This window comes from Ochotona princeps, chromosome 2, assembly GCF_030435755.1.
Source record: "Ochotona princeps isolate mOchPri1 chromosome 2, mOchPri1.hap1, whole genome shotgun sequence".
NCBI classification, from domain to species: Eukaryota; Metazoa; Chordata; class Mammalia; order Lagomorpha; family Ochotonidae; genus Ochotona; species Ochotona princeps.
The window spans coordinates 118,121,534-118,139,357 of NC_080833.1; the positions used below are offsets into that span (position 1 = coordinate 118,121,534).

The following is a 17,824-nucleotide window of genomic DNA, read 5'->3' on the forward strand; positions in this document are numbered from 1 at the left end:
GGAGAAGAAGAACTGGAAAAGGACACAGAAAAGGAGACGTGGGGGCGGGGGCAGTAAAGGCATTTTAAAAAATAGTTTTCATTTTATTTGAAAAGAGGAGAGACTTGGCTTTGTTTGAAAGAAAGAGAGAAAGGTCTTTCACCCATTGATTTACTCCCATAAATGCCCACGTCAGCCAGGACTGAGCCAGGGCAAATTCAGGAGCCAGAGACTTCATCCAGGTGTCCCAGATGGAAAAGGATTGAAGTATCTGAACTATCACTCACTGCCTTTAAGGGTGAACGCTGACAGCATGGTGGGATCAGGAGTAGAACTCCAAGGACTCAAATCACACACTCCAATATGGGATGTGCCTCAAATGCCTGCCCCAAAAAGGACACCTTGGCATTTATTCTATTGGCTAAGAATCCATTAATTTTTGGCCCATGTTGGAATCAGGCTGTAGTTGCACTGGATTGATTCAGGTTTAAACAATTAAGAACACCTACCATTGCCAAGCACTGACATTAATCCTTAGTAAGAATTAGCACATGGAGGTATTGTCAGCTGTTAGGTGATCCAGAAATGGTGATCAAGGGAGACGAGGTCTCAATGGGAGACTTACACCGAGATGCCCAAGACCCTCTGAAGTGCATGTTCTTTGTGGCATGCTATGCAGCTAACAGAAGAGCATCCTGGGCCCATGCTTAGACTTTTATGAGGTCAGAAACTTGTCTGAGAGGAGGTCTGCCATCTGTTTGCTTTTGCAAAGAACCGGGCCATGTGCAGGATGCCTCAGTAAGACACCTATCTGCAGAACATTTCCACGTTAAGGCAAATGAGTATTAAGAAATACTTATGCTTTCTCCATAGTTACTTCCTTTAGGAAATGCCATTCGAAAGAGAACATCTCATCTCCAGGGAGTGCACAGTAAGCTGCCAACCAGTGGTTCCCATCCCCTGTGCCTTTTGTGTATAATAAGTGGGCCACTCCCCATTGCGTTAAGGGTGACCGTGTTCCATGAAGGCCTTTCACATCCTCCACAGACCCTCACTGAGGGCTTTTCTCCTTTTCCTTTTACCCATGGGTGTGTCCGTCTGAGGCCAAAGCCAATGCTAAGTCAAGTCCTCGGATCAAAGTCTATAGCTTCTCTCAGGCAAAAAGATTCCCTAAGCAGCCATCCAAGCCCCAGCTATTAAGGACCAAAGCCTCTCTCCCTGGCAGCCGGCACCCATCCAGAAAGACAGGAGATGGTTGCCCAGCACATTAGCTTGCACTCTGCCAGCTGGCCCAGGAGGCTCCATGTGCCAGGCAGAGAACGTGTGAATGGGATCCCTGCCCATACATCCCCTGAGAAGTGGAAAGCACACATGATCAGAGTCGCCGAGACCTGGCCTTGAAAAGGGGGTGGCATGAAAGCCTTGGGGTGCTTCTCTAATGAAAGTGACAAAACAGCAACACACACAAAGCCGGAGCCACCTCAGCAATGTCGCATGTCATGTTCTGATGCTCATGGCAGGTTCTACATGCAGCCGCTGTTGCCAGGTGTGAACAAGTGAATGAGCTTTCCAGCTTCTTGCAGGACCACCTTGAACTTGAAATCCAGCACAGTGCCCTGCACCCTAGGCAACCATAGATATGTATGGTGAGGATCTCAAATTCTTGCCATCGTGTGACAATATCCTTCAAGTGTCCTTGCTTGGTTATATACTGGTTATATACCTACTCAGTAAGCCAAGAAATGTTTGAAGGGTTGAAGGGCATTTTGAATCTTTAAAGAACTGTAAGGGCCTAGTGTGACAGCTCAACGTCTAAATCCTCACCATGCAAGTGCCAGGATCCCATGTGGGTGCCAGTTCGTGTCCCAGTTGCTCCACTTCCCATTCAGCTCCCTGTTTGTGGCCTGGAAAAGCAGCAAAGAATGGCTCAAGTCGTTGGGATCCTGCACCCGTATAAGGACCCATCTGGAAGAAGCTCCTGGCTTCGGATCAGTTCAGCTCTGGGCATTGCAGCCATCTGGAGAGTGAACCAGCAGATGGAAGATCTTTGTCTCTATAAAATCTGATCTAGCTTTCCAACAAGAAATAAATAAAACTTCTTATGTATATACGTGTGTGTGTGTGTGTGTGTGTGTGTGTGTATACTTTAAGAGACCTTGACCTAGAAAGGTCCCAACTTAGGGTCTCTGAGATTCTAAAGTACTGAAAGCTTTCCAGCAAGCTTTCTTTTCTTTTTGTTTCTGTTTTCATATTTTAATAAGCCTTAATTACTTAAAAGGCAGAGTTCTAATATGGGGGAGGCAGCTAGAAAGAGATTTTCTACCCACTGATTCGACTCCCAAATGGCTGCAGTGGCCAGATTTGGGCCAAACAAAGCCAGGAAAATCATCAAAGCCTCCCACATGGGTGCAGGTGCACAAGGGCTTGGACCATCCTCCACTGCTTTCCCAGGCACGTTAGCAGGGAGCTGGATCCAAAGTGGAGCAGCCTTGACTCGGATAGCACCCATAAGGGATGCCAGCACCACAGGTGGCATTTCCCGTCATGACACAGCTTTGGACTCACAGCAGAGGTTTTCTTGTTTTTTTTTGTTTTGTTTTGTTTGTTTGTTTGTTTTTAAGATTTATCTGTTTCTTTATTTGAAAAGCTGAGTGGCAGAGAGATAGCATAAGATACACACACACACACACACACACACACACACACATGCACACAATCTTCCATTTGCTGCTTTACTTCCGGAATGGTTGCAATAGCTGGGTCTAGACCAGCCTGAAGCCAGGTGTCAGGACTTCCACCCTCGCCCCCCGTGCGAGCGGCACAGGCCTCATGACTTGGACTGCCTTACCCTTTTTTTTCGGGCACCTTAGCAGTCACTGAATTAGAAGTGAAACCACTGGGAATGGGATTAATGTTCCAGTATGGGATTCCAGCACCACAAGCTGATGCTTAACCTGCTGTGGGCCACGGTAGCTGCCAACTCTGGGAGAGGTTTGTAACATCTGGACAGTTTGGGACACTAGGAATATTCATCTGCAAGGGCAGCTCCAGGGCCAGCTCAGGAGTGCCCGCTGAGGGCAAGAAGGGCCCAGCACAGGCACTGACAGATGCTCCCATGGAGAAGCCCGGCCTGGCAGCTGTCTACAGTACGGATGTGAAATCAAATCATTGTTCATTTCATTGGTTTGATCGACAGCTCTTTCAAATCAACCCAAAAAAGTGTTTCTGTCCAACTAACTGGCGGTTAAGACATAAGATATAAGACTCTAAACTTTATGATACCAACTCTTGGAAGGTTTAGGTCCGACCTTTGTTTTAAAAGAATCAAATGAGGGGGCCAGCATAGCGGCATGCTGGGTAAAGCCACAGTCTGGGATGCTGGCATTCCGCATGGGCACCAGTTCAAGTCTTAGCAGTTCCACTTCCAGTCTAGTTCTCTGATCATGGCTTGGGACAGCAGCAGCAGCAGATGGGGCCAGTCGCTCCGTCCCTCCTCCCACACGAGAGGACTCAGATGAGGCTCCTGGCTCTGGCCTGGCCCCACCCTGGCAGTTGCGGCCATCTAGGGAGTGCACTAGCAGATGAAAGAGCTCTCTGTCTCTCCTTTTGTTTCTGTAACTTTCAAAGCAAATAAGTATTTTTTAAAAGAATTAAATTAGATCATAGTTATTTCTCAACTCAAGGAGTTTCCGGTTAAGGGCTGCAATCGCGCCTGTTTGAAATGCGAGCAGTGGCAGGGAGGAGGAGAGGGTGTGGAGTGCCGGAATGTGGAGCTGGCCGCCAGCCGCTGCAGCCACTTCGTGTGCCTGCAGGCCTCAGGGCCGTGGCTGTGAATGCCGGACAGGGCTCTTGAGTGTTGGCTGGGAACTTCCTGAGATCGGAGCCTGGGTCTGGTTCACCTTGCATGTCCTCCTGCCCAGCTCAGCTGTGGCACCTCACTGCAGTTGGTCAGTCACTTGCTCAATTGGACGGAGCATGTGAGGTGACATCTTATGCGTGGCTCCTTTGCTGCCAGGCACACGGTCATCCCTCCTAGAGTTCATCCCTAGGTACCAGTCATGCGCCAGGCTCTCCCTTGGCCTTCTGAGACTTCGTCTTGGGTAGTGTTTGCCTACTGGGGACATAGGAGACCAGGTCCAGGAAGCCCTGGCTGAGTGCCAGTACCGTTTTTGCTTGTTTAGAACTGTCAGATTTGAAAAGGCAGACTTGACAGTTTTTAAATGGGTATGGAAGAAGTGGCAGAGGTGTGCTGGCTCTGGTACAATTTGTAACAGGAATAAAGGGGGAATGAGACCGTATATAGGGAATTGACTGCCTGGCCGAGGCAGAGATCTCTGCCTCTCTCTGTCCTACCTTCCCCTTTTCTTTATGGCACTGCTCTTAAGGTATACTGGCAGCTAAATGTTGTCATGTAGTACAGACTTGGATGCAAGATGGAATGAGTTAGGCGCCCCCGCCCCGCCGCGTCTCAGGGATGTGACACATGGAGCCTGCCCTAGTGGCCCAGGGCTTGAGGAATTGATCTGGCTGGTAATTTCTGGGCAGATTCCTGGAGAAAGGTTTGGGGCTGAGGTTTAACATGGGGCCAGATGGGCTCAGTGGAGGGAACCCTGGCCCTGGGAGGGAGAGGCAGTCCTCCACACGGCACAGTGCCATCGGGGTACCAGCCACAGAAAGAGGTAATGCAGAGGACCTAGAAGAAACGTAGGACCGAGTGGGAATCACTCCCTCCTGTATTTCATATCTTGCTGTTTTGTTTTTGCTCAGAGTATCAGGTGTAACTTGGGAGCCAAAACCATGATGTGTGCGTCTGTGTGGGGGCCGATAAGTACATACTTATCACGTGCGTTTAGCTACCTCTTGTGAAAAGGTGTTAACATGGCAGTGAAGGATACCAGGTTGAAGAGTCCAAGACCTAGATTTTAGCCTTCACTGTGTCTCATTTGCAAAGATTTGGGAAAAGTTACTTTGCCTTTATAATCTCCGGTTATCTGGCCTGTAAGGATGGGACATTGGTTATGACCTCTGGAAAGCATTTTGTTCTGTTCTTCTATTCCGAAAGATGCAAGGGCCACCTACTGCTGTCTCATCCTTGTTGCCAAAGTTCTGAGCGACGGGGAGATGCCAGAACAGACTCAGAACTGAACCCAGGTGTGCTCTCGGGCAGCAGCTAGTGAAGGGTGAGCTGCTGCTGGGCAGTGAGGCGCCTTCTTGGGGGGGAAGCTGTATCTTCACAGCACGCACAGTGGCCAGAGAGGCTGCCCATTTGTCTAGACCTCTCTCCGCTCAGCTTTCTACCCTCCTACGTCTGAAGCTGACCCGACCTGTACATCTGCCCTGCTCCCCTCGCTGCTGGCCTCACCTGTGGAAGTTGGCATCTTCCCTGGGGGCCAGAACCTGGAGCCTGGACATTGTCCCTGCTGACTGAGCGGGTCCTTGGTGAAGAAAGAGTGCCCTCTAGTGGGTGTTAGCTAGAGGCGCTCCGGAGCCGCGTCGCTTCAGCCAAGGACAAACAACAGGCACACAACCCTCCCTCCAGGACGCTGGAGCCCTTGAATGTGTCTTTGGGTCCGTTTTTTTTTTTTTTTTTTTTCCTTGTGTGAAGAAAAAGAAAGAAAAAAAGAAAAAAACCCTGTAGGAGATCAGTGTTGAGAGCAGCTCTGACAGTATTGTGACAGTCCTCTTGTCTTGGGAATTTTACCCAAAAATTAACCCAGGGCAAGCAAAGGCAGCGAGGTGCGTGTGACATCCGATGCTTGTGACAACTTATACGGAATCGCTTGTCTCTCTCAACTGGCCTCTTACACCAGAGGGTAGCTTTGTGACAGAAATTCTTGAAGAGTCACAATCAAAGGCTTCCTTGGACACTTCTGCCAATTGCCCAGTCCTCCACGGACAGTACCTGCCTTGTTTGGCTCTTTAAGTCCTGTTCCAGAAAGGGCTGCTGGGTTGGGAGGGCAGGTGTGAGGGAGACCTGGAGAGCCAGGGCGCCCGGGAAGCTGAGCGCATGCGCAGGCGATGGTTGCTGGATTACGTAACAGCTCCACAGGTCGAAATTAGATCTGGAAGGATGAGCGTTAACATCTCTGGTGTCCTAGGGAAAGAAAGGTTCACTTGCCACCGAGAGGAAAAAAAGCTTTTGGACTCACCAGAGTGAGGGCAGTACATGGGCTGCATCACTTTTAGTTAGGCATATCACGCTTTGCATTTATTTCCTTACTATTGTGTAGTTGTTTTTAACTTGAGTAACTGGGCAGTTTCTATCTTGGTGAATCCCAAGGTTCCCTTTGGGACTGATGCCTTCGGATGCTCCTTGTTCTGGGTAGAAATGTGACCCTGTGGTGTTGCCTTGGGTGCGTCGCTGCCTTGCTCCAAGTAACTCTCCCTGGTCCAAGTCCACCAGAACTCGAATCTTCTGTGTGAAATGGTGGCAAAGGAGGATTTCCTTTTAAGGGTTTCTTTTGTTGATAGTTTCCGGTTTTTTTTTTTTCCCACTTTTGATTCTTGCATGTATTCTGAGATTTCCTATTTCTGCGATTTGCTTATAGTTTGAAGGGTATAATTTAGAGACAACTGGGTCTTTTGTTTTTGTGCATTTTCCCCCTATTCTTTTATTTTCTCTAAACCTCCGATTTGGGCGTATTTATGTTTTGTGAATTTTGAGTATAGATGTAGGTGGCATTTGTGTCATGATGCCTTGTGTTCCTCTCTTGTCAGTTTCTGATTGGTCACACTTTGAAAGCACCTCTGTGAAATCTGAATGTATTCACATCAACAAAATGGATCCTACCCAACTCCAAAGAGGAAAAAAAAAAAAGCCACTTGAAGTTGGTCAGTGCTGGGTGATATCTTGGTAGTGTTGGGCCACCTTGGCAGTTTCCCTTCTTGCTTTCTTGAAAACTAGTTGTCTTTTCAGAGTGAATTCATTAGGTAGGAGTATAGAGCTTATATTCATGCTGCCTGTGGATTGATTGCGAAAAGGGGGACACAGGCCGGTGGGGGGCATCAGTGGTGACGTGGTCCCTCAGTGGAACCCAGAAAAACCATGTACCAGAGCCGCATTTCTGCTTTTGTGCCCTCTCTCATTACTGACCCGGGCTTGGTGGAAGAAGCAGCTGCAGAGTGAATGAGGCAGTTAGAAGAAGCAGAGATCCGAACAGCAGCCTGGACGGGCTGGACCTCGTCGGTCCTGATAGGCCACATCCTGCTCGTTAAGATGATGCTGTTTTCATCTCACTGTGGTAACGACCAGCAGTTGGCTTAAGAGACGGCTTAGTTACGGAGAGAGCAGGACCAACTTGGAGGCTGCATTTAGAGAGCAAGATTTTGCCCCAGCACAATTTTTTGGATGGTCAAGCTACTGTGAAATGATTACATTCACTTATTAATGACTCAGATGTTATTCTTTCTAAAGTATTTGTCAATGACCCATACATGTTCTGCTTGTGTGAAGCAGTTCCATTTCGCCAAGTAGGAGCACTGGTTGGATAGAGCACTTGAGACGCACTGCTTAGGGCCCCGGCGTCCCAAGTTGGAGTGCACAGGTTTGAGTCCAGGCGCTGCTGTTTATTTCAGCTTCCGGTTGAGGAACACCTTGGCAGGCATTAGATAAAGGCTCAAGTGGTTGAATCCCTGCTACCCTAAGTGGGAGACCTTGCCTTGGCCTGATCCAGCCCGGGAAAGTGACCTAGCAGATAGGAGATTAGCTATCCCTGTGTTGCCACCATTGGAATAAGTAAAATGAATTTTGTTCACAACATTGACCATGCACACCGCATGCAAATGGCTTTACCTCGCAGAGCTCTCTGGGTAGAAGAGGTGTGAACATTGGGGGGAGGTGCTGGGCTCTGACACTAGGAGCTTCATCTCCAGCTTCTTTTCAGGACTTTGGGGCCTGGTTGCATTGAGTTCTCTTCTTCAGGAAGGCCCCTGTTCATGGGCTAGGTCCTTCAGAGGACTTTGGAGATGTAAATGAATTCAAGAAACAAAGCAATATGACCAATATCGGTGATTCAAACATCGGGCACAAAGGCGCAGTCTCTCATTCTGTGGCCTGAGTCAACAGAAGAAGGATTTAATTGAGAAAGAGTCCACAAAATAAGCCTTAGCCATCTGGTACCTTGGCCATCCCCACCATGGCGGTTATTTTTCGTACAGCCGATAGTGTGGCAGCTGTGGTGTGTGATGGTGGGCTTCTTCTCGTCCCTCCTGGCAGAGCCCTCTGCTTTTCCTCCTTTCTTGCCCTAGCCCTTCTCCAAAAGGCGCTTGACTGTGTTCCCGGAGAGCTATGTTATAATTTTCCTTCTGGCACAGAAACTGGGGGTATCATTCCAATGAACTTTGAGGAGTGGTTCTTGTCTTGCATGTTGGGTAGCACAGGAAGTGGTTCCACTGCTGCTACCCATGGTGGGATGTCCTGCTTTCCCTGTTACACCTTGGGGAAGGCGGAGGTGATCCCAAGACAGCAAGATCAGGTGCCACATCCTCAGGGGACCTGGCCCCTGGCACCCTCATCCCCACCCTTGAAAAAGCATTGACCCAGCTCCTCTGCTTTTAATCATTTTCCTCTTTTGCTACTCTGCCTCCACATTCTCTTCAATTCTTTTAAAAGTAAGAATTCTTTCATGGTCTCCTTACACAGACATGACTGCTGCTAACGAAAGTGGATTTGCATGAGTCATTTATCTTAGGGCAGGTGGTACATGGGTGGTTAAAAAAAAACCTTGTATAGCTCTCTTGCTGATTTACTGTATCACCTGCTCTCTTCCAACCCAAATAGCTCTTCCCCTTCCCAAGGACTGTGCAGTCTTAAAAAAAAAAAAAAAAGCAACCCCTTTGATCAAGACTCAGTCCTGCTACACCACTGGAATCTTTGAGTCCTAGACACAGGGCCTCACCCTGGTTTCCAGCAGGATGGGATCCTTATCCCCTTGAACTGTGTCTCAGGTTTGCGGGGAGGTGCTGCGTGTTCCCTGCTCTTTGTCTACCTCCTCCTCTCCATTGGTCTTAGGGCCATGTTAGATTTTTTTTTTAAAGATTTATTATTTTTATTACAAAGTCAGATATACAGAGAGGAGGAGGAGAGACAGAGAGGAAGATCCTCCATCCGATGTTTCACTCCCCAAGAGAGCCGCAACGGGCTGGTGCGCGCCGAACCGATGCTGGGAACCAGGAACCTCCTCCAGGTCTCCCATGTGGGTGCAGGGTCCCAAGGCTTTGGGCCATCCTCAACTGCTTTCCCAGGCCACAAGCAGGGAGCTGGATGGGAAGTGGAGCTGCCGGGATTAGAACCGGCGCCCATATGGGATCCCGGGGCGTTCAAGGCGAGGACTTTAGCCGCTAGGCCACGGTGCCGGGCTCCGTGTTAGATTTTTGTTGTTGTTGTTGATGCCCTGCTGGGCAGAGGAAACATTGAAGAATTCCCTCCAAATTCACTGCGTGTGCCTACCTTAGGTTCTTTGGGAAATGCACACAGCCTAGTCACATGTCACAAAGAAAGTCACTGTGGGTGAGAGCCCAAACTCACAGAAATCTACCAAGAGAAAGGAAGAAGCAAATGCTTTTCCTTGAATTGAAATTTAGCAGGATGAGATTTTGAGGGTGAATGTCAAACTGAAATTCTATTACAGTTAATTCTGTAAGTTAAAAATCTCTTACTGTGATGAAATCTGCATAACCTGAAATGTGCCCTAGTCACTATTTTCAGAGTGCAGTCCATGCCTGCTGTATGCCTCGCTCACCACCATGCACTGCGGGAATGCCCTCCTATCCCATAGTGAAGCTGTGTACCCACTGAACAGTAGCTGGCCCCTGCCTGCCTCCCCCAGCTCTTGGCAACCAGTAGGGTCGCCGTTCGCCCTACACATTGCACTATTCTGGACACCCCACAACAGTAGAGCATAGAATTCGTTTTTGGAAGAAAGCAAGCCTCCCCTTCCATTTCCTCACTCTCTCCCTCCCTCTGTTTATTCCAACCTTTTAGTTCCCAAATATCTCATTGTCAGTAGTTGGGAGATTTGGGTATCCAAGTGACGCTGCTGTGTTTTGAGTTTTTCACGTTTCTTCCTTGGCTTACTAAGGCCGCTCCTCTCTGTCTTCTCCCGCAGTGTTGAGTATCCGCGGAGCCCAGGAAGAGGAGCCCACAGACCCGCAGCTGATGCGACTGGACAACATGCTGTTGGCAGAAGGCGTGGCCGGGCCTGAGAAAGGTGGCGGGTCAGCAGCCGCGGCCGCTGCCGCAGCAGCCTCAGGTGGGGCAGGTTCCGACAACTCCGTGGAGCATTCCGACTACAGAGCCAAACTCTCACAGATCAGACAAATCTACCACACGGAGCTGGAGAAATACGAGCAGGTAATACAACCACCCAGGGACCCCCGAATTCGGGGCCCTTCGGAGAGGGCAGGGGAGTCAGCAAACTTGTGGGCAGGGCTTTCCCAGGTGTTAGGATTCTTGTTGCCAATCACAGCCCCTGGCCCCCAGAAGCCCACTGATCCTGGTATCAACTGAAACCCAGGTATCGCATGGTGATCAAGACAGTCAAATGATATGTGAAGTTCAAGTGATCATGTTACGTAACCTTGCTAAACAGTAGAGGGAACATTCGACACCTTCAGAGCCGTTGAGGTCCTTAGCAGTCACCACCTGACTGGTGGGGAGGGCCAAAGGTTCTGGCAGCCCTTGTCTGTTGCCTAGTGGATGCTCACAGGGAAAGAATATCAAACCTTGGCCATAATGACCTGTGCTCTACCCAGATACAGTTCAATTGTGAATCAAATGTATTCTTCTGCAATCAGATAAACTTGCATTTCAATCCAGGTCACAGGTTCTGTGAAATCCAGGGTTTTATATAGTGCACACCACAGACATGATTGTGGATTTGGAGGCTGAGACCCGAAAGAGTGTAAATCATGAGCATGAAAGGAAAAGCCTTGAAAAAAAGTTATTTTAGAGAAAGTATATGTGTGCGAGAGAGAATTCTCATTGATTCATTCACTCTTCAAATGCCTACAGTAGCCAGCCCTGGACCACGACTCAGGCCCAATGGTTGGAACTGAATCCAGGTCTCCCAGTTTGGTTGTAAGAACCCAATCATTGGAGTCATCACTTGCTATTTCTTAAGCTTTTTATGAAGCTGAGCTCAGGAGCCAGTTGGGTTTCCAACTACGCATTCCAGTAAGGAATTTGGGTGCTGTAATGGCTAGGCCAGAATCTTTCCTCCAAGGACAAAATAGTGAATTAAAGCAAAATTCTTAATTGTGACAGAGCTCCTGTGTACTGGAGAAGCTCCCTCATCCCCACCTGCTACCCACATGCACCACTTAACACACCAGGACTGTGTCTTCTGATTAGTAGGAACAGTGCTAATTTGTTAGCAGTCCTTGAATACCATCGGTTTGTCTTTTGCCATTTATCTGAAAAATATGTATACAGTCCTCTCTCTGGATAAACTAAAATGCTCATAGCTTATTTTCCACTGCTAGCGTTCTTTTTTTTTTTTTAAGAGCTCAAAGAGAGAAAAAAATACAAAGGGCAGAAAATCCTCAGTAGCCCACTTAGGACTCTCTGGTTTGGAGGCATGCAAGCCTAATAGAGAGATTTAAATTTTAAAGTAGAAACAGCCCTTTTATAATTTGAAATGAAGAGTTTCATTATTGCATTCTTGTCTACTTTAGAAGTGTAGCTTTAGTTGGGAAAAACAAATTTTGGTGTCGTGCTTAAAGCCAAACGTGTGAAATCCAACCATCAGAAAGGTGTAGAGAGGACTTAAAGAGAGGGAAGTTGTAAGTCATTGGTCTTCTACCTTCTTGGAAATAACCAGTGCTGTTGCCACGGTGTTGGTCCCTGAAGACCCGAATGCTGTTAGCTGCCAAATCTGGTCCAATTCTTAAGTTTTCCCGCCTGAACCACCATGACAGAATTTGGAGTCTCCCTAACTCTAGAAGATAGATGGGGACTTTCCTATAAAGGTCCCTTAGAGTTTTCTTGAATTCTTCCTACTCAAATCTTTTATCTTTGCAAGGGTAACTGGCCTCTGCCTGGCAGCCTGTCTACACTTGTCATCCAGACGAACAAGTGCAAACAACCAGGGTACAAGAAGAGGCCAGCTTGTGGCTCTCCCCTCTAGTCCCATCCCCGGAGGGCCAGGTAGGTTGGGAGGTGTTGAAAACAGGCTTCATTTATAGCTCAGGTGGCCAGAAGAGAGAGAAAATGACCATTTTCTTGATGTAAGCTTTCTTACCACTCTTTTGCCCCTCATCCAAATGAAAACACTGGCAGCCATAGTGTTCTTCAGTAGCGTGTTTCTCAATAACAAAATACTGTGGCCAACATCACAGCGCTTGCCCCTTTAGGCTGATGTGTGGCTGAGTACCAGGGTAGGTCCTGTCATCATCTCCAGCTTCACACAGGTCAGAAACCAAAGGTGAGGGGCAGTCTGCCCTGGAATCCAGTCTTTGATCCTTAGTCCAGGAATTCTCATTGAAAAAAAAATGTGTAACTCTTTAATAAAGAGAATGTAGACATCTGTATGCATTGAAACAACCAATTGTCCTCTCTGTTACCTCGCTGGATTGGATCGCTAGTACTAACGGAGGCTGGTGTTGAAAATCTGCTCTCCTGGGAAACCACCCTTTTAACGATAAGGGGTGGAAACTGGGCACTCCAGTACAGGGCAAATTATGTTCTCTTTTTGGTAGGCATTTTCCGGTTATGAAATGAATACTGCTTGATGCAATCTGGATGGTTAATAATTTATTAATATTGGTTATGTTGTTAATTATAGTAAATAGCAGATTGTAGAAAATTATGCTATTAACCTTCTAGCTAGTGTGTCTGAGAGATATATCTTCTTCATGTTTCTGAAACAATTCCTCATTTTTTTTAAAGAACCCCCATTCAAATAAAAATATGGCCATCTATTTTGGTAATACTTATGTGAGAGTCCCAAATTGATTAATAGTGCATTCTGCAGGGATTTGTTTTTGGTAGGGTATTGCAGATAATCATAAAATAATTAGTTATTATGACCACTCATGCCTGCTTTCTTTTATTCATCCCCCCCATTCAAGCGTTGTTTCACCCTGAGGCTATTAAATAAAGTGTAGCTTTATAGAGACTTTCCTTCGAAAGAAATGGAGACAATTGTTTTATTCATCACAAATGACTGGTAGAACACCTCTTCAACACATTATGTTGAAGCCAAGTATTTAAACCCTGGCTCATTCTAGCACCTCAAGCCAAGATGTCAGAAACCCTGATTGTACTCCAAGAGCTATCTAAGGAAATGATCCTCTTGTAGTTTTGCGTTGTTCTTCAGAGTTTGTAAATAACGCGGTTGCCATATTGAATGGCTTTCAGTCTCTAATGTGGACCTGGACTGGATTAATGGAGTCCACTCCTGAGACCTCCGTTATATCTCTGGGTAAAACTGGGATCCAAATCCAACTGGAATAAGTGAAGGAAGAAGTTGCATTGTGTAGAGTGTGGGATATGAGTTTCAACTGCAGGACCTTTGCAGGGGTTTGTGAGAGGCCTTTATCCAAGTCTGCTATTCTGGAGCCTAAGCAGCCTCTTTTTAGAAGTTTCTTTGGCCTGTGGAGGTTGCACCTTGAACTCCGATTATTAACACTGCTCTGTGTGTGTCCGCCTTACTCCCAAAGTCTTCAGCCTCCGGGGACTCTGTTTAGCCCATTAGTTATATTTGTGACCACTACATGGTCTGCTTCGTGTCCTAAGGTGAGTGCCTCATCGCACAGAAGTAGCCCAGCGTCTGCAGGTGCCAAGCTTGGGCGGTGGGGGGCGGGTGGGCAGAGGAGAGGGTGTGGCTCGTTCAAGAGCAGCACTAATCTGGATCATTAGGCACTGTCCATCTGAAGTGGCTGTGAGCCCTCTGTTCTCTGCCGGTTGTTCCTGAGCGGCTGTGCAGCAGCTGCTTTGTTCCACCTCAGCAGTGGGTGAAAGGACTCCACTGTCTGTTTATCCTGGAACAGAAAGGGCCCCGGGATGAATGCCCTGAATAAACAGCCGATATGGTGACTGTTTTAGTCACCTGTAATGAAGCACGTAATTATTAGCCTAGTGGTGTGGTTTACCAGCTGAGAGCTGGTGCACTCGACAATGCCTCCTCCCCGTGAACCCCTCCTCCCTTTAAGGCTTAAAGAGGGAGGGCGGCTGTAGTCCTGTGGGCTGTTGCCTTTGCCTGGCAAGATGCTTGGGATGTTTGCTATGTGCGTAGTCTCCCCTCTTCATCCCTCGGGCCCCACAATCTCAGCCATTCGCTCCTTGGCAGATTGGAATTCCCTTCCTTTTTGTGTTCAGGGCCCAGTGTTACACACAGTACATGCTTGTAACACAGAGCTTGTGTTTCTGTAATGGCTTTTCTGAATGGCAAGAAAAAAGTCCTAAGGGTGTGATTATCTATGGGTTTGTCTTCAGCTGTTTATGGAGGTTGGAAAGGATGTGTTTACCACCTTGACTCATGGATGGTTTTCAGTTCTTTACATCGACATAAACTTTTCTATTTTTTTTAAAAAAATATTTATTTATTTATGTATTTATTTTAAGGTCAAAGTGACAGAGAGGGAGGAGGAGGATGGGTGGAGATAGACAGAGAGAGAGAGAAAGAGAATCTTCCATGTGGTGGTTCACTCCCCAAATGGCCACAAGCCAGGAAACTGCAACTCCAGTTCAGTCTGTCACATGACTGTGACAGGGACCCAGGTACGTAGCCCATCTGCTGCTTTCCCAAGGTCAGTGCAGGGAAACTGGGTCAGAGGCAGAGCAGCCGGGGCTTAAACAAGTACTCGAATATTACAAATAGCAGCTTAACCTGCTACAGCAGCAGCAGTCCTAACTTATCTTTCAATTCCATTTTCTGTGATTTAAAAAAAAATTATTTGAAGCTCAGAATGACAGAGAGACCTTCCATCTACTGGTTTACTCCCCAACAGCAAGGTCAGGACCAGGGTGAAGCCAGAAAGCAGGAACTCCATCCAGGTGAGAGGCTGGGCCCAAGCACTTGTGCCATCATAGCTGCTAACCAGGGTTTGAATCAGTGCTCTGCTAAGGCCTGCTTTCGTTGGTGGCTGCACCTACTATGCCTTCCGGGAGCTTCCCGAAGACCTGCTGCTATTTTTACCAACAGAGAAGCTGAAGCCAGGAGAAGCTTACCCAATCAGGAAACTACACTGGATTTTTTTTTTCAAATTTACATCTTATGTATTTGCTTTTAGAGGATGTATTTTTAACTTACATTATATTCAAAATCTTCATGTTCTACTAAGTAGAGTTCAACAAAATGGAAAGCAAAAAGACCAGAGTTCAGCAGGAAAATAGGGGCTATAAATAACAATCAGATGTTCAACTTTACTCACAAATTGCCTTATGTTGTCTCTGTTTTGTGGGGAGGATGACGTGTGTCTGTAGGTCCAAGCACACCTAGATAATACTCACTTCATCCTCACTACACCCCCATCTCACAGCTGAGGAGAATAAAGTGTGTTCGTATATTCAGTGACTTCCTGAGGTCTTCTAGCCATGTGCACCCCAATGGCAGGGATCTGAATTTGGGCAATTTACACCTCTACTCAGCCTGCTCTGCTGGATTCCTGCGGGTGACTCATTCTGTCTGCAGGTCACTGCGCAAGAGCATGGGCGCTGTGAGGGTTGCTACAGGGTTAGGCATGATACCTCGTTTAGATGAAGAACGTAAACTCTTGCGTGGTGATGGTTCTGCCCAAAGGTTCTGGAGACAAGGTCACAATGGAGTCTTTCTCTCTCTAAGCGTGGGCACAGCTCTGTGGCTGCATGTGCCTATGTTTCTGCAGGCAGAGAATCTTCCAGGATTTCCTGGATGAGAAACTAGTGAGCCTGTGCTCCTGAATTTTCGACCCATACGAAGGACTTTGTGCTGTAAAAAGCGCATCAGTGCATGTCATCAGTAGGAGTGTTAAAGTGCCTCCGTTAGCTAAGTAAGAGACCACTAAGATCTTCCTTCTTCAGTTCTCAAAGCATCACCTTGCCTTTCTCGTTAGGAATCATATCTAGTTTTATGGCCTGTCTCTGAGTAACTCTGAATATTTTCTTAAATGTTTAGCTGTGGAAATCAGACTGTGGGCATTAAATAATGGTAATGAAATGCAAGAACTAGTTTTCAAAGCATCAGGTTTAAGCTCTGAAGGCCATGGCCTAGAAAGTGAATCATTCAGTTCCTGCTTCTGTTTCATTTTGGTTGCTGTGTGCCTTTGGAAAAATGCCTTCATGTCTCTGGGCCACAGATTTCTGAATATTTCTCAGATTTCTCAAGATAAAGAACTCATGGTGTGTGGTCTGAACTTGAGTTTTAGCATCTGCAGAGGTAGTTCCTCAAAGCCCTAACTTGTGTTTGGATGCTGTTTCTTCTAGTGCCTGGGGACAGCTTCCTCTTGTGCTATAAACATTGTGGATCTTGAAAAGCCCATCACAGAATTGGTTCTTATGTTTAAACCAGACATAGAAGTAGACTGACGAAGAATTTCCCAGAAGAGTTATCAAAACTTTTAATACTGTGATTTTACTTCCACCCTTTCAGCTGTTTCTACATCCCAGAATCGTGTATTTGGAAGTCTACTACATCCGAGACAATGAGCAAGGTGGAACACTTGTGCTATAATATGACCCCAAGTTCTCTTTGGCTATTAACATTGGAGCAAAGGGGGGTGAACTGTATTTTGTACTAGGATTTATCGTTTCTCAGGAGTAAGAATAATTAGGAATAAATCCATACTCTTTTGTGGAAAAATATCAAACTCCTAGCGAAAACATAGAGCCCTGAGGGGCTAAAAGAAAGTTCCAGGCTGTCACTTCTTTATCCATCTGATTTGACGAAATTCCTGATATCTTTGCAAACATCTTTTAGTCAAGCCCACCCAACCTCACATCACAGATGTATGCCACGATTGAGATATTCAAGGCCCCCATTTGTGTTGTCCTGCCGTTCCAGGCATGCAACGAGTTCACCACCCATGTGATGAATCTCCTGCGAGAACAGAGCCGGACCAGGCCCATCTCTCCCAAGGAGATTGAGCGCATGGTGAGCATCATCCATCGCAAGTTCAGCTCCATCCAGATGCAGCTCAAGCAGAGCACATGCGAGGCCGTCATGATCCTGCGCTCCCGGTTTCTGGACGCACGGTAAGTTGTTGGTGCCATGTCCTCTTGGAGAACCACAGGTAGCCTTCTTACCTAAAGGCTCCAGTGTCACCGCGTTCAATGTTAAAACAAACAGTAGCACGAATCTGATAGATGGTTCTGAGTTTTGGTCAAGACTGGCTATGGTGTGAGAAGTCATTGGTTTTTTGCACAGGGCCAAAGAAAATGTGTGACTACAGAGAAATTAAAATAAACAAACAAAAAACATTTGTTTGTTTTTATTGGAAAAACATTTACAGAAAGGAGACAGAAAGATCTTCAAACACTGGGTCACTTCCCAAATGTCCACAATGGCTGGAACTGAGCCAATCCAAAGTCAGGAGCCTGGAGCATCTACTGGGAATCCCTAGTGACTGCAGGGTTCTAAGGACTTGGGCCTTCACCACTACTTTCCCAGGTCACAAGCAGGGAGCCGGATGGGAAGTGGAGTAGCTGGGACATGAACCAGCACCCATATGGGATGCTGGTGTTTGAAGGGGGCACAGATTAGCCAGTTGTGCCATTGCATCAGGTCCAAGAGGATTTTTCTCACCACTGCTACTCATGTGGGGTGAGCAGCAGGATGAGAGAAAAGGCATGGCGTCTTTTGGTTTGTAGCATCTTTTGGTCTCGTACATGTAACTGTGGCCCATTAGCCATCTCATTACCATGTTGTAG

The 17,824-nt window shown here is 47.1% G+C and overlaps 1 protein-coding gene across 4 annotated transcripts in view; it reads left to right on the forward strand.

Annotated features, from left to right (window-relative positions):
* The window catches only part of PBX1 (PBX homeobox 1), a 314,626-nt gene that overhangs the window by 214,131 nt on the left and 82,671 nt on the right, over nt 1-17,824 (forward strand). For all 4 annotated transcript variants that reach the window (XM_058660561.1, XM_004589132.3, XM_058660562.1 and 1 more), the window contains 2 exons: nt 10,086-10,330; nt 16,959-17,149. In XM_058660561.1, the coding sequence (XP_058516544.1) occupies nt 10,086-10,330; nt 16,959-17,149 (436 nt within the window). The remainder of the gene's footprint in view (nt 1-10,085; nt 10,331-16,958; nt 17,150-17,824) is intronic.